The sequence below is a fragment of the Macaca thibetana genome, chromosome 2 (genome assembly GCF_024542745.1).
Source record: "Macaca thibetana thibetana isolate TM-01 chromosome 2, ASM2454274v1, whole genome shotgun sequence".
NCBI lineage: Eukaryota > Metazoa > Chordata > Mammalia > Primates > Cercopithecidae > Macaca > Macaca thibetana.
In genome coordinates, this window is record NC_065579.1 from 165,400,480 (window position 1) to 165,416,469 (window position 15,990).

Below are 15,990 nucleotides of genomic sequence, written 5' to 3' on the forward strand. Positions count from 1 at the left end.
AGAAACTAAGAAAACTAAGAAATATAGTATATTCAGCACACCAAAGAAACTTCATCTCACAGGGATGACTTCACATTATCCAAATTCATAAAACTGTTGTATTATAGCATAATATCAGTTTAGTTATTTAAAAGATAAATACAGCCTCAGTTCAATTGGAAGGCACATATTGACTTAAGCTATGCATTCTGTCCCATTATGCCCATCTGCATGGGCTGGCCAATTATAATCTGACAGTTGCTGGTGAGCTGGGTGCCTGAATATTTAAAAGGCGTCCAGCTAAGACAGCCTGCTGTGTCCACCTCCCCAAGAGACGTGACGGAGATGATGTTACCAATGCAACTATAATACTAAAAGAGCACTGACTCTGGGAACCTTTGCCTTATTCCTGCCTGTGTTTCTATAACTGTTTTTTTCATGCTTTCAGGAGAATAACTCCATTCTGACTGGCAGATTTGTTTTTGCTATGTTAATAAAATTAGTAAATGTCTATCAGTCTGCCTTTTGAAACGTTTTTTTTTTTTCCATATTAAGGCACTTTATTTTTCTTTGTTCCATGTTTCAGGCAACATCTCACTCTGGTTCTTGTACTTATAGTTATGCAATTTCAAGTGAAATGACAAAAGTATTTGTTATTTTCCAGATTCATATTTAACCCTACCGTTGCTGATTATTTCAGCCATCTGATCGTTCATTCTCCAAAATTACCTCACTGCTGTGGCTTACTGTTATGTTTTATTTGTTTTCCTAACTTCTTCTCTCCCTACCACCACTGAGCCCCTCAATTCTTGATTGAATGCTCTTCTTATTACTTTTATTCTAAGGCCTGTGATCTATTGAAGCAATTTTTAATTTTTTTATTTTACCTTTAAAATTTTTTTGAGACAGAGTCTCCCTGTGTCGCCCAGGCTGGAGTGCAGTGGCACAATCTCCACTCACTGCAAGTGATTCTGTTGCCTCATCCTCCCGAGTAGCTGGAATTACGTGTGCCACCACATCCAGCTAATTTTTGTGTTTTTGATAGAGACGGGGTTTTGCCGTCTTGGCCAGGCTGGCCCGAACTCCTGGCTTCAAGTAATCCACCCACCTTGGCCTCCCAAAGTGGTGGGATTACAGGCATGAGCCCCATGCCCAGCCTTATTGAAGCAATTTTTAAAAACCACATTCTTCTTGTTTCCTCTTTTCCCAGTGGGGACAATCCTTATTTTCTGATCATTTCTAATGTCTGGCACTTTGTTCTGCACCATGCCTCCCATTTAACATGCTCCAAATCATTCATGTGGTATGGAGCTTCATTTGTCACATCTCTAGTTACTTCTGCTCATATTCTTTGTTGGTATTGCTTCCACAGCATTTTTTCTTTTTCTTTTCTTTTCTTTTTTTTTTTTGAGACGGAGTCTCACCCTGTCGCCCAGGCTGGAGTGCAGTGGCGCGATCTCAGCTCACTGCAAGCTCCACCTCCCAGGTTCACACCGTTCTCCTGCCTCAGCCTCCCAAGTAACTGGGACTACAGGCACCCACAACCACACCCAGCTAATTTTTGTATTTTTAGTCGAGGTGGGGTTTCACTGTGTTAGCCAGGATGGTCTCGATCTCCTGACCTCATGATCCGCCCGCCTCAGCCTCCCAGAGTGCTGGGATTACAGGTGCCAGCCACCACGCCCGACCACATTTTTTCTTTCTGATATTTATGCTTGGCCTTTTAGCCAGTGTGGGCCATTCATTTTCAAAGTCCATGCAATGAGCGTGTTCGTGGCAAGACCTTGCACATCATTTGGAGCTGTAGAAGTTTCCAACTGGGATTCGGTTAAAGCTCCAGGCATTTTCTGGAGATTAAAAAAACTGCCAGGAAAATAATGAGCAGTTTTTCTTTAAAAAATCTTAATCCTCTTCCAAATGCTCTAGATAGCCTCTCAGTTGTTCCTTCGGAGATATTTGGTATGGGACTCTGCGTTTCAGCAAACTTCTTATTTTTCATAATCTTGTTAGCACAGCTACAGCCCTCTCCACCATTTTAGGGTAGCTAGGGTGGTCCATATTTGTTATCTCTGACCCCGTAAAGCTGAATTGTCCAGAAATTCATGTGTGTGTGTGTGTGCGCGCACAGGCATGTGTATTCTAGTAGAGTCGGTCTTTTCTCTTTCTGTGTGGCCATGATGAAATTCAGGTACTGTTCTTCCATCATCTCATGTCACCTCTTCATAACCTGAGAGGCAAGTATTCTTTTCACTCCTATTTTACAGATGGGGAAAATTAAACTCACTAAAGGTCACACTGCCAGGAGGTGGGCACCTTGAGCCCCAGCTGTTAGACTTTGCTTCTCTTTGTGTAATCACTCTTCATGTGACATCTCCCTTTACCTCCCACCTTCATAACTGTCCCCTACCTCCAATCAATCAGCCCATTCCACTTGGGTCAGTTGAAGTACCTAAATACACTTTACTCAGGCATGAGAGTTTCAAGGTCTACCTATATATTGCACTGGCTAACATTCAGCATTTTGGCTTGTGTTTCCAAAGTTTTTTAGATGGGCCTCTCCAGCCAAGTATCTTGAATCAATTTTAAAAGACCAATCCATCATCCATGCCTTGCCCAGATTAAGCTCTCTTAAGCCCATTTCTCTCTGTATTCACCCTAAATCTGACCTAAACAATGTGTTAATAGTTCTTTTCTTCTAAGACCCAGCTTTTGTCCTTCTAGTCAAGCTAGAGTCCAGTCATAGTCATGAGGCTCATCTTCTTGGGTCTCCACTAGTTCCTAGCTTCTAAAAAAGAAAGTATTTTTCTTGTCCAAGATTATTACTCTAGCAATATGGTTGTGGTCATAACTTTACCACCAACCCCTTCCATGAGCTGTTGTTGCTTTACCTTTGGCCTCCAGAAAATCTGCCCTTTATAAAACCATCAGATCTCATGAGAGTTACTCACTATCACAAGAACAGCACAGGAAAAACCCACCCCCATGATTCAATTACCTCCCACTAGGTCCCTCCTGTTACGGGATTCTGGGATTATGGGATTATGGGATTATGGGAGCTACAATTCAAGATGAGATTTGGGTGGGGACACAGCCAAACCATATCAGCAGGACTTTGAACTTTTCACCGTAATACTTTCTGGCCCACACTAGAAACCCAATGTTAGTGAATAAATTACTGAGTGAAGGGGAGGGCCTGGAACATAATGTTAACTGCGGATGAGTGCAAACAGAAGGAGTCTTTGAAGTTGGCCGAAAGGTATTTACTGGTCTTATAGCCCTTATGGCTCCTTCATAATAATAAGTGCTTGAAGTAGGCGTGGAGGGGTGAAGGAGTAGAAGTAAAGAAATCAGATAAAGTGATATTACCCAGTTTTTAAGTTTCCTTAACAGCAATGAAATTAAATAGGTGTTGCACAGCTGCCTGTGGTATGTTCTTTTTTTCATCTGACTTATTTATGATTTATTTATCTTCTTAAGTAGATACTTTACAAAATTGAGCATGCGGTATTATGTTGATCCATTGCATCCCTTGGAGAACTGACAAATCCCACCCTGCTCATTGTTAACATAATTTTAATTAAGACGTCTTAAACTCTATGTTAAGACTTAACTATAATCTCACTTACTTTGTGTGAGGTGTTGTCTATTTCATGATATAGGTAAAAATCTCAGGCAAGAGGTTTCCTCCAGCTTCAGAATATGAGACACAGTTAAGCCTAAGTGACTGAAGAACATTTCTATAAGGAAACCAATTAATGTAAATGAAAGACCTTTGTAAGTAAGATCAAATATACAAGCAATGTAATTGAAAAAACAGCTGTGTGTTTTCTTGTCTCATCTTGAAAAAATTCAGACTCTCAACTATATTGTAATAGAAGGCAGCATCCTATAAAATCAGATTTCCACAATGTTATTTCAAAGAAAATACTGTAGGCTTTAAATCATTTATCCAAAAATCTTTTAAACATTAGAATAAAGATAATACAACAAAGGAAAAGAAAAGAAATTTTTCATGTTATAGAGATGGCAGAGCTTTGTACAAGTAACATTTTTGGGGTAAGAGGGCATATCTGATCCTAGAAAAAAACAGCCCTTCAGAGCTCAAAGCAGAGAACTAAACAATAGAATACAAACATAATTAATATCATGAGGCTGTGTTAATAACACCAACAACAAAATTTCTTTTCTGGGAGTGCTGTCATTTTTGTTAACCTTGGATACTTTCATCTTGTCTGATTTTATCATAAAAGAAAGTTACCAAGAAAATTAACACGTTTTGATATAATCATCTTGGATTATAACAAAGTACTTATAACGAAAAGCATTAAATAGTTCTTCTCATAAGCCTATCTTGTGGTTCCTATTAGCTATTGTTGATAATAGTCTATGCTGCTGCTTATAAACTGGTCCGAAAAATCTTTAGTCCGAAGTTGGAGACACTTAATATCATGTAGATTTTCCTTATATATCAGCGCATCAGAAAAAAACTTTAAATTTTATGTTGATCAGAAGTAAATAAAGCATAGACTTTAAGGTCACTTAAAGATGTTTTGCAAAATGAATCTTTAAAAATTACGTGTTTTGATTACTTCCTGGGGCAGTCACTTATTTACAGTTTAAGTACAAAAATTTTTTGAAATAGACAAAAGTAGCTTATAAGTAGTCTTATTTCTTTTCCCCTTATCCATAAGGCTTTTCTTGCTCTTGATTTAGGTGAAATGGAAAATGGCAATGATAGACAGCTACACAGTTATTGTGTTGCTAGGCTATGTGTGTGCCCATTTAACCTGCTTCTTGAGAGAGCACAGTTTCCAGAATGCTATGTAAAAATACTCCTTTGTTTCCTGGGAGGGGGGAAAAAAGCGAGTTGACATCCTCTCTAGACCACATTTGTTTAGCAGGTTGGAGGGGGCATGAAAGATGAAAGATATATCTACAATGAGCAAACTTGAAAAAAAACTGACAGCTCCCTGCAGATGGGGACGTGGTTGTGTGCGTATCAGTGTGTGTTTAGGGGTCCTCAGAACAAGGAGCAGACAGGAGCTTTTGCCTTCTGCTTGCTTGCTTTCTTTCATAACTGCCTGTTCCTCTACCTTCTCACAGATTTACCAAATACATAGAGGGAGCATTCTGGTTGTCTTTTCCCAAAGGCATAAACAGACACATTCTCTCTCTCTCTCTCATCTAAGGTATATTCCCAAAGTGTAAGTCAGCTTTATGTGAGCCTTGTAAAATGGATCTTAACAGAATTCCCAAAGTGATCATAGACCTGGCTTATGAATGGTGCACTCCACCCCTCAGATGTCCCCTATCCACTCCCACCCTCTCAGCCTCCCAATCGCACACGAACACACATCCATCCTCTCTCTCCAGGTGCCAGTAACCCTCCTGGCTCCAGCAATCAACACACTAAGGCTCTGCAGCCCCTTTCAGGCAACTTGCCTGGGATTCTGTCAGAAGATGAGATATCCCATCACCCAGTATTCCAGGTCAACTCCCCATCCCCATCTCCTTATCTATTATGCTTTGGAACTACAGGCCCCAGCCCCAAACTCTCCAAAGTTTTCATTGCACGGATGCTGAACTCTTACTCTGTCTGCTTTGCAGCAACCAGAGGTGCCCTAAGCTTCTTCAAAACAATAGAGGCTCAATGGTTGTTTCTGGTGAATCAAATACTTGACCCATTTGTTGTAGACATTGTTACCTCCATGTGTAATATCAATTTTTAAATACCTGCACAAATATTAGTAGAAACACAAAAATCCCTTTAAAGAAATCAAATGAGTAAACATGACTATGATAATGCAATCATCCTTGAGATTTATGCCATTATTGTTTTGTACATGTACCATTTGTTCCCTTTATAACAAGTGCATAGCTTTACTGCTGCTAACATTATGATCTCTTTTCTGCTGGGGACACTGCTTTTCAAGGTCTTTTATCAGGTTTATAATATGTCCTATGTTTCTGTACAGTTTTAAATAAAGAGCTTGTTTTTCAGGTTTCAGATAAAAGCAACACTGATGCTTCACTGAAACAAGAAAAAAAGGAAATTCCTCTGATAAACCAAGGTAAAAAAAATCAGCTCATATATATATATATATATATTAGCTATAATGTTTGAGACGTTTTCAATATGGCTTGACAGCCTAATATATAGATCAGAAGTTTGTCAGCAACTTGGATTTTAAAAAATTAAGTTTGTTGTTCTAGAAGTGACAGGAGTAGAGAGAGGGTGAGCTGCCAACATTGTGTGTTTTGGTGGAGCAGAGAGACACTTTCTGACTGAGGATAGTGTCCCCAGCACTGCCACACTGCCTGAAATTTCCGTAGACTTATGCCACTCTCTGTCTTGAATTCTCATTCTAATGTTGATTAGGATGGAAATCAAGTCAATACTTTTCAAAATCTGTTTTGAAAATTATAATGATGACAGTTCCCATGTTTTCATCTTTTAGTAACTTTTTGCTTTTCATGATTCTTCTGAGGTCCCTAAAAGTAGTTCAACAAACACGTTTATTAAATAGTTTCTTCATGTCCAGGCGATGTAATGTGTCTCAGGTAAAAGACTTGAACTTATTTAAGGCATGAAGTTGCCATCTTATAATATTCAATCCAGTAATAATTTCCTGGATAGAGAAGCTGAAAACAAACTGGATTCAAAATGTTTTATTTTCTTAGTGTTCATTGTTATTACTGTAAATCTTTTATTATGCATTCTAATATTATTACGCCATTATCTTTTTATTTTGATATTATACCATGGGACCTGAGAAGCACATCCAGTATTTTCATTGTCTTTGTCTTATTTTGAAATAACTTTCAAAGATCTTAGTCTCAGCTCATTTGTTTTCATCATTCCTAATCCTTTTTTTAATCCATGTCATGGTTTTATGTTCTCTTTTGGTGGCATGTTTTTCCTTCCTTCATACTTTGTTGCTTAGGTAACCTAATCAGCTATTCATTCACAACTTTATGTTTGAGCCCATTAGTGAGGTCCCTAAGAAATCACACTTTTTCTTTTTCGTCTTAATTACAATAATTTGCAATTCCACCATCAGGATTTCTTTTGTAAGGGTGTCTTAATTTTAAAGCCAATCTTTTATAGACAGTTCAAACTACTACTGTGCCTTCAAGTATGGTTCTGTTGGATTTCCAAATTGTATTAGAAAAATTGCTAATGTAATTTTATCCTAAAATTAGTATTTAATTTTAAATACTCTTCCTAGGTTTGGCAGGAACAAATTGTGAAATGTTTTCAAATGACTGTTATTTTGAATTAGTTAGCTGTTGGGTTAAAAATTTTCACTTTGCATTGCAAGTCAGTGAGTAAAACTAATGGTGCCTGCAGCATGGGTGGAAAGCATCTGTCCATTCATTCTTTTTCCTTAAAAGGGTCAGGCAGATCCTCAGCCATTTACCCACCATCTAGAACTTTGCTTGTTGATGTCCTCTGCTACTTAGCCTTCAATAACCCTAAACTTGTTGGTAAAGGTTTACTTAGTGGAACAAGATATCTAGACAGTTATAATAAAGACTTCTACATGGAAGACGGACACATTGACTCATTGCTTATACTGTCCCCAAGACACTCTTAGAACAATCCAAGTGGACCATAGAATTTCTGCTTTGCTGTGAACTGGAAATAAATCACCAAACTCTGTGAACCTATAATTCTGAGGTCCTCTGAATGAGGAGACTAACTAAATGACTGTAGGTATCTTCCTGCTTTAAAGTTCACCTTCCTACTGGAGACACATTTTGTATTGGGATCTGTCAGAATGTCTTTGAACCTGAACCCCAAATAGGAGAGAGTGAGATGTTAGGGGGAAGATGGTTGTCTTGGTAGAGGCTGGCGAAAGCAGGGAATCAAAAGTTCTGATCAGTACTCCAGGCTCTGGTAAAAAATGTCAATTTAAAAATTACCAAAGGCCGGGCGCGGTGGCTCAAGCCTGTAATCCCAGCACTTCGGGAGGCCGAGACGGGCGGATCACGAGGTCAGGAGATCAAGACCATGCTGGCGAACATGGTGAAACCCCGTCTCTACTAAGAAACAAAAAACTAGCGGGGCGTGGTGGCGGGCGCCTGTAGTCCCAGCTACTCGGGAGGCTGAGGCAGGAGAATGGCGTAAACCCAGGAGGCGGAGCTTGCAGTGAGCTGAGATCCAGCCACTGCACTCCAGCCTGGGCCACAGAGTGAGACTCTGTCTCAAAAAAAAAAAAAAAAAAAAAAAAAATTACCAAAAAAGAGTTACAGAGTCTGTTGGATAACTGTCTATACTACATAAACTGTATTTTGAAACATAAACTACCTTAAGAACATATTATACATCTCCTCACAATTGGTACAGTTTTATAAATGGATGTTTGAATACAAATCCATATTATACAGAGGTAGATAATGAACCGCTAACATTTCTTTGGGTTCAGTTTATTGTGTGATCATCCAAATGCGATTGTTTGTCTATGTTCTTTTGAAGAAAAACAGGAGCTGTGCAATGATGTTCTAGCAATGAAAAGAAGCTCTTCATTACCTAGCTGGAAAAGGTGAGTGTACTACAATTATACAAATTCCAAGTGAGTGCAATTATACTGCTGAAAAGTAATTATCAATGTTTAAGTACAAGAAGAAAGAAAATAATAGCAACAAAAGCAATCAAGAATGGAACCAAATTTTACAACAGAGACATGAAAGAATTAGCAATACACCTTTCCCCCAAACCTTTTCATTTCTTTCGTGAAGAGTTGGAAATAATGAAATGGAGCTGGCTTAACTTCCTACCCACAGCAAGTAACCAATTCAAATTACTTTAATGTAGTCAAAGAACTGAAAATGTCACACATATATAAGGTATGATTATGAAATCATTAACTGATTTTTTTCCCCTGTGGTTCATTATCTTATTGTCATACATACATGTAATTATAATCATTGCATGCTAGAATTTTCTTGACATAAGAATTTTATCACTTTTAAAATGAAATCAGCTGAATGTTTTAGATATCCAATAGAATTAAAAGAATGTTTTCAAGGAAGCAAACCCTTATCCTCTGTTACAAACCTAAGCTGCTTTCCAGGCGTTCAGACCCAGTTTCTCTGAATCCAAATCCTGTGCTCTTTGCATAGGAGCACATTGAATTAAGAGCAAGAAAAAACGGAGAGGGGCTTTTATTTCCCTGCACTTGCTGACAGGGTAGTGAGTCAATCCAGCACTCATACCTCATCACCTTACTCTTCTACTTCAAAGCCTTTTCAGCCCCCGCTACTTTTAAGGTAAGTTACAAACTCCTTAGCATGGCACAAATCCTTTTCTCTACTGCCTCTACTTTTAGCCCCCACTTTGCTTCCCAAAGGTTCTAAATTACTAGTAGTTCTGTGTTATCACATCTCATCCCTTTGTCTGTACCACTTCCGTTACTTGAATGCCTCAGCAACTCATATGTCAGCGTCAGTTACCCTTTCATTTAAGTCTTAGTTCAAGTTTTCCCTTCTTTAGGGTCTTCTTGACTCTCCTCAGCAAACTCAGGTATTCACAGAGGCACTGTTGCAATGTTGAGATTGTATTGTAATTAGTTCAGTAGTTATTTGTTAAATTCTGTGTTCTGACACGCAGTGGTGAGCAGTGATCACAGTCAAATGGAATTATCTGTTTGAATCTCTGTCTTCCCATTGCGTACAGGCTCCTAAAGGACAGAGGCCTTCTTGTCTTCTTCATAATTCTAAGCTTTTGAAAGATCTTCTCTGACAACTCCATCTAAAGTAGCCCATCCCATTTCTGATAAGCCACACTTTTATCATCCTGTTTTATTTTTTTCAAAAAGTATATTACTATTTTAAAGTATCTCCTTTACCACCTATTTCTTTTAACCATTTTTTAATTGTAGCTTGCTTATTTTCTCTATTTTTCACTAGATGCCAGTGCACTCCATGACAGTAGGGACTGTCTTGCTATTATCCCTGTGTCTCTAATATCCAGAATGACACTGACTCATATTTGGCACTCAATAATATTTGTTGATTAAATAAGTGACATAATTTTTTTTCCCCAGTGCTGTTGCCAGGCCTTCCCATGGCCGTTACTTTGACTTAGAATTATTTATGAAAATTTGCTTTACAATTTAAGATTCATCCAAAAACAAACTAAAACACATTTATGTGTATGTGAGTGTGTATATGCATGTATATATTATTTCATGTAATACTTTTTGGTCTTTATGAGATTGTTGGTTTTTTTGTAATCACTGTTGACTTGTAAACACAATATGAATGTTAGAAACAATCCACAAAAAAAATCTTTTTTTGCAATAAAAAAAATCAAAATCAGTATATTCCTTTATGTGAATTTCAAGAAGCAGCAAAAATAATCCATGGAGATAGAAATCAGAATGGTGATTGCCAGAGTGGGAATGGGGTGAGGATTGACTGGAAAGGGGCTTTAACGACTTCTTGGGTGAAATGTCCCATAACTTGATCTGGGTGATGGTTTTTTTTTTTTTTTAGACTTTAACTTCTAAGGTACATGTGCACAACGTGCAGGTTTGTTACATAGGTATACATGTGCCATGTTGGTTTGCTGCACCCATTAACTCGTCATTTACATTAGGTATTTCTCCTAATGCTGTCCCTCCCCTGCCTCCCAATCCCACTACAGGCCTCGGTGTGTGATGTTCCCCACCCTGTGTACGTGTGTTCTCATTGTTCACTTCCCACCTATGAGTGAGAACATGCAGTGTTTGGTTTTCTGTCCTTGTGACAGTTTGTTCAGAATGATGGTTTCCAGCTTCATCCATGTCCCTGCAAAGAACATGAACTCATCTTTTTTTATGGCTGCATAGTATTCCAAGGTATATATGTGCCACATTTTCTTAATCCAGTCTATCACTGATGGACATTTGGGTTGGTTCCAAGTTTCTAGTATTGTGAATAGTGACGCGATAAGCATACGTGTACATGTATCTTTATAGTAGCATGATTTATAATCCTTTGGGTATGTACCCAATAATGGGATTGCTGGGTCAAATGGTATTTCTAGTTCTAGATCCCTGAGGAATCGCCACACTGTCTTCCACAATGGTTGAACTAGTTTACACTCCCACCAACAGTGTAAAAGTGTTCCTATTTCTCCACAGCCTCTCCAGCACCTGTTGTTTCCTGACTTTTTAATGGTCGCCATTCTAACTGGTGTTAGATGGTATCTCATTGTGATTTTGATTTGCATTTCTCTGAGGACCCGTGATGATGAGCATCTTTTCACGTGTCTGTTGGCTGCATAAATGTCTTCTTTTGAGAAGTGTCTGTTCATATCCTTTGCCCACTTTTTGATGGGTTGTTTTTTTCTTGTACATGTGTTTAAGTTCTTTGTAGATTCTGGATATTAGTCCTTTGTCAGATGGATAGATTGCAAAAATTTTCTCCCATTCTATAGGTTGCCTGTTCACTCTGATGGTAGTTTCTTTTGCTGTGCAGAAGCTCTTTAGTTTAATTAGGTCCCATTTGTCTATTTTGGCTTTTGTTGCCATTGCTTTTGGTGTTTTAGTCATGAAGTCCTTGCCCATGGCTATGTCCTGAATGGTATTGCCTAGGTTTTCTTCTAGGGAAAAACAATCTTAATGGAAGAAACTTATCAAATGCATTATGAATGATGGTGATGATAAAGATGATCATAACAACAATAATAGGTATTATTTACTGAACACTTACACTAAACATTGAGCTACATTCTTTGTATATCCTCAGTATGACTCTATGAGGTAGGCCCCATTATTATTCAACAGAACAAGAAAGAGAGGTTTAGAGAGGAATCTCCTGTGCTCTAGTATAGTACTTTTTACCCTTCAACCTCAACGCCAACATGAATGAATCTTTAACATCGCTAAAATGGTTAAAGAAAAAGACTTCTTTAATAAAATGTCAGCATACAGGAGGTTATAACTAATGAGCATTCAGACGTTGTGTATTCTTTAACAGGCAATTAAGCATTAGTTTATATAATGTTCTTAATCTCAAAAAAATCAGCTGAAGTTAGACAGTATAATTAATGCCAAAGAGCTGTTGACAGTAGAAGCACATTCCATTTGATATAAACTGTTATCCAATTTTAAAAGATCCTCATCTTATAAACATGTAAAAGTCTCTGGAGCTGTGATCTTAATTTATGGACATCAGCATGAAAGGATTACCAAAAAAAAAATGTTTTTATTACTTGACAAACAAAACCCTTCATGATCTGACACCTAGTCGCCCTCCCCAGCTTCATTTCCCATGTTGTACTGCCCCCAGACTCTTGTACTTTTTGTTCCCTATGATACTGAAAGCTTTAGTCTCATCAACAAACTGCACATCCTTACCGTGAGTTATTTTTCATGCTGCAGCCATGTATCTTTTTAAAACCTGCATCAGATCACCTCGTTCCCATGCCTGAAAACTTCCAATGGTAGTGCCCACTCTGCTTAAAAGAAACTCTAGTTCCCTCCCCATGCCCACGAGGCCCTGTGATCCCAACACTGACCTCGCTCATCTCATCTCTTTCCATTTGCTTCCTGTTCACTCCACCCCAGTAGCTCTGAACATTCTTCTTCCTCTTCCAGGTCATGACTAAGTATTTCTCTCAACTGACTTGGTTCTTTTTTTGTTTGATTTCTGTGCTTTTCTCTCAGGCTAAAATAAACTTTAGTTTAAAAGTCTCTTGCATTCGTGGTTAAGTGATTTTTTTCTGTATTGTAACCACATTGCAGGTTCACTTGCCCGCTGCTTGCAGAATCTAATTAACAAAAGCTAGGTCTGGTGTAAAGAAAGTGACTTTTTATTCCAAAGCTAGCTTAGGGGAAGAAGTACAGGCTTACTGCCTTCAGGGTACCACTTCACCTTTGGAGCAGAAAGTGGACACTTTTAAAGGGGGCCTATCATGAATGGCACCTCAGGGGAGGAGGTGAACAGGTGTGTGGGTCCCCATGCTAGCTTGGTGCCTTATCTACTGGGCAGTAAAGTTAGCATTTCATGGGCAGAAATAGGTTTTAAAGGTGCCTGAAAACTTTCTAGGTGGGAGAGAGTTTTGTAGTGGGACTTTGGATTGTAAATCAACTGTTATCTCTGGAGGCAGTCTCCTGGTGGCTGAAAGTTCCACTAGAGCTTCTAAGCATACAGTTAGATGAACTTGCCCTCTAGGGAGTTTCTAGTGAAGGGGAGGTAAAAGGTTTTAATTGCATTTCTAAAGGACTATGTAGGAAGTGGGGAATGGGGAAATGGAGAAAAGAGAAAATAAGAAATAATAAAAAATAATAGTAACTCATTTTCTTTTTCTTAGAAAAATGGGGCTACTTGGTTACAGTATGTTTTAATTTGTTGCTTTTTAAGTATATCCATTGTAGATTTCTGCTGTATGGTTACCATGAGGCTTACAAAAAATATTCTGTAGTTGTTTAACAGGTTTCAAAAGTCTCTTTCAGCAAATGAGAGACAAGTGGTATATGACTACTGTTAAAAATAAATTATCACCAATTCCATTTAGTTGTTACTACCTAAAAACTTTGAAAAAATATGTGACTGGAATAAATATAAATTCTTCTAATTAAGAATTTGTTTCATGTAACTACAGTGGTGGCAGTTTTTAGCATTACACATATGTTCTTGTTCTCATTTGTTGTATATGAACATTTCACTCCTTCTTGTATATTAATGTTTCTGAAATTGTTAATACCTAACATGATTTCTACTTTGAAATGATAAACCACAGCTTGCTTAATGTGCCGATGGAAGATGTGAATCTAAGTTCTGGACGCAAAGACAGAGTTTGTGTGAGTGGCAGTGATAAAGTTGCTTCTTTGCCAGCGTCGTCTCAAAGCACACCTGTCAAGGAAACAGTGAGAAAACTGAAGTCTAAATTAAGGTAAAGATGTTTACTCACATATTTCCACATGCTTTGTTTCACTTTCTAAGGAGTTACAACTCCTGTTGTTTTCCTTACTGAGTTTTAATGATACTGAATAAATTCAATGGCGTGACATTATGACTTTTCTCGTAACTATGCTGATTTAGATATACTATGGGTTAAATGTCCCTTATAATAGAACTGGTAACTGCCTGTTGTTACATAGTTTGGCAGTATGGTAGACATTAGTCTTCTCTTGAATGTAATAAATAATTTTTACTGAATTTTCTTTCTTTTTTCCCCAACAGAGACTCTTATGACATTATATGGCCTTTTTAAAAAATCTGGGTTTTTTTGTTTGTTTGTTTTAGTTTGGGATACTGAACTTATTGAGGGAAATTGAGTTTTGCTTGTTTTGTTCTGTGTAGAATGTTAACATTTGTGGGCACGTTATTTGAGGAATTTAAATGTCTGGGTCTCATTTCTCAAAGGATGGAGACAAGGAGAGGGAAAAGTTCATGATTCAGGGTTTTTCCAAATAGAGACTGATAATAGATGGGGGCCTTAAAATCAAGTCAAAGAAGTCTGTATACCAAAGCATGCTCTAAAACAGGTGCCATGTGGGAGGGTGGGAGGTGGGGCCAGTAGCACCACTAAATCACTGTACCTCATTGGTGGTGTTGGGATCCACAGCCTTTTGTTGGGTTTTAAAGGTCTTGTGTGGGGTAAGAGGCTCTAGGCGAGAGAAAACAAACACATGCCCTACCTGGAATAGTATTTTTCCTTAGGATAGCTGCTTGATTTTTTCATCAGTGATTGACATAATCTTCCTGAAGATGAGAGTTCTCAAACAGTAGAAGCAGTTAGGAAGAAAGAGAAAGATGGAGGAGAACACTTACATAGGGACTGTAGCCTCTACTAAGGCTCAGGCTGTGGTCCTGTTTGTGAGAGGAGACTGCTAACCCCAGTAGACTTGAACCCAATTCCGCAGATGCCATGGGCTTGGTGAAAGTCTCTGTAGCAGCATCCAGGGCTGCAGGGCTATGATTATGACATGGGGATGAAGGCCCCACCTGCTGTCTCATGCCTAACAACAGTCCTGCCCCAGGAGGGAGGAAGCACTCTTGGTTACATGTGGATGGACCCACCTTGGACTTTGTAGAGGGACCTATTTTCACTACTGACACTAGGGATCCAGAGACAAGTTGCTGATGGAGCAATGAAGACAGACTGCTACATTCCAGAACACCAAGTTCTGACCACCAAATATCCCATTCTGTCTGGTTGGCAATCTTCCACTAGCCTGGAAATGGGACAAAAGCAGGCCAGACCTCAGCATGGTTTAGGCATTATAAGGTTGAAAAAGGCCACTTATCCAATGATCTAGATAGATGTCAGTATTATACTGCTGTAGCTTACAGTATAATCCCTAAATAATGGGATTCTCTAACTAGTTTCCTACACTCTGCCTGTATTTTTCTAGAAGTAGTATTTAAGGTCCTCAACTTTGAAGGTGGGTTGCTATAAATTTGAATTCTGATGTGTTACTGGTCCTAAAATTCAGGCCTATTGGTTGATCACTAAAGCATAGTAGTATACAGTAAGTTATATATGCATGTGCCTGTATATATTTGAATAAATGTGAATATCATTAAAAATGTATGGCTATGACTACATATCCAATTATTTGGACATTGCTACAAGTGAACCAGGCCTTCTTAATAATAGTAACTGTCACACCAGGCACCGTGGCTCATGCCTGTTATCCCAGTACTTTGGGAGGCCAAGGTGGGAGGATTGCTTGAAAGGAGGAGTTCGAGACCAGCCTGGGCAACATAGCAAGACCCCGTCTCCATAAAAATAATAATAACAATAGCTAAACAGTAATAGTTATCAGGTTTGAACCTTTATATTTCAGGCATCCACCCACTTACTTTTTATAAATTAATTTATATTCTCACAAATTCATGAAATTGGTGTTATTTTTAAATATTGTGTATGGATGAGGAGACCGAAGCTTAGAGGAGCTAACTTAACATTACAAGTCTCATGGACAATTACATAAATATGAAGGATGGGGCTGGGGTTTAAGGTGAGGCTTTCTGATTTGGAATCCTTCCCTCCCTCCCTCCATCCCTCCCTCC

The 15,990-nt window shown here is 38.5% G+C and overlaps 1 protein-coding gene across 4 annotated transcripts in view; it reads left to right on the forward strand.

Annotated features, from left to right (window-relative positions):
• Nucleotides 1-15,990, forward strand: part of MORC1 (MORC family CW-type zinc finger 1) — a 155,599-nt gene that overhangs the window by 125,906 nt on the left and 13,703 nt on the right. For all 4 annotated transcript variants that reach the window (XM_050778900.1, XM_050778901.1, XM_050778902.1 and 1 more), the window contains 3 exons: nt 5,981-6,050; nt 8,459-8,525; nt 13,712-13,864. In XM_050778900.1, the coding sequence (XP_050634857.1) occupies nt 5,981-6,050; nt 8,459-8,525; nt 13,712-13,864 (290 nt within the window). The remainder of the gene's footprint in view (nt 1-5,980; nt 6,051-8,458; nt 8,526-13,711; nt 13,865-15,990) is intronic.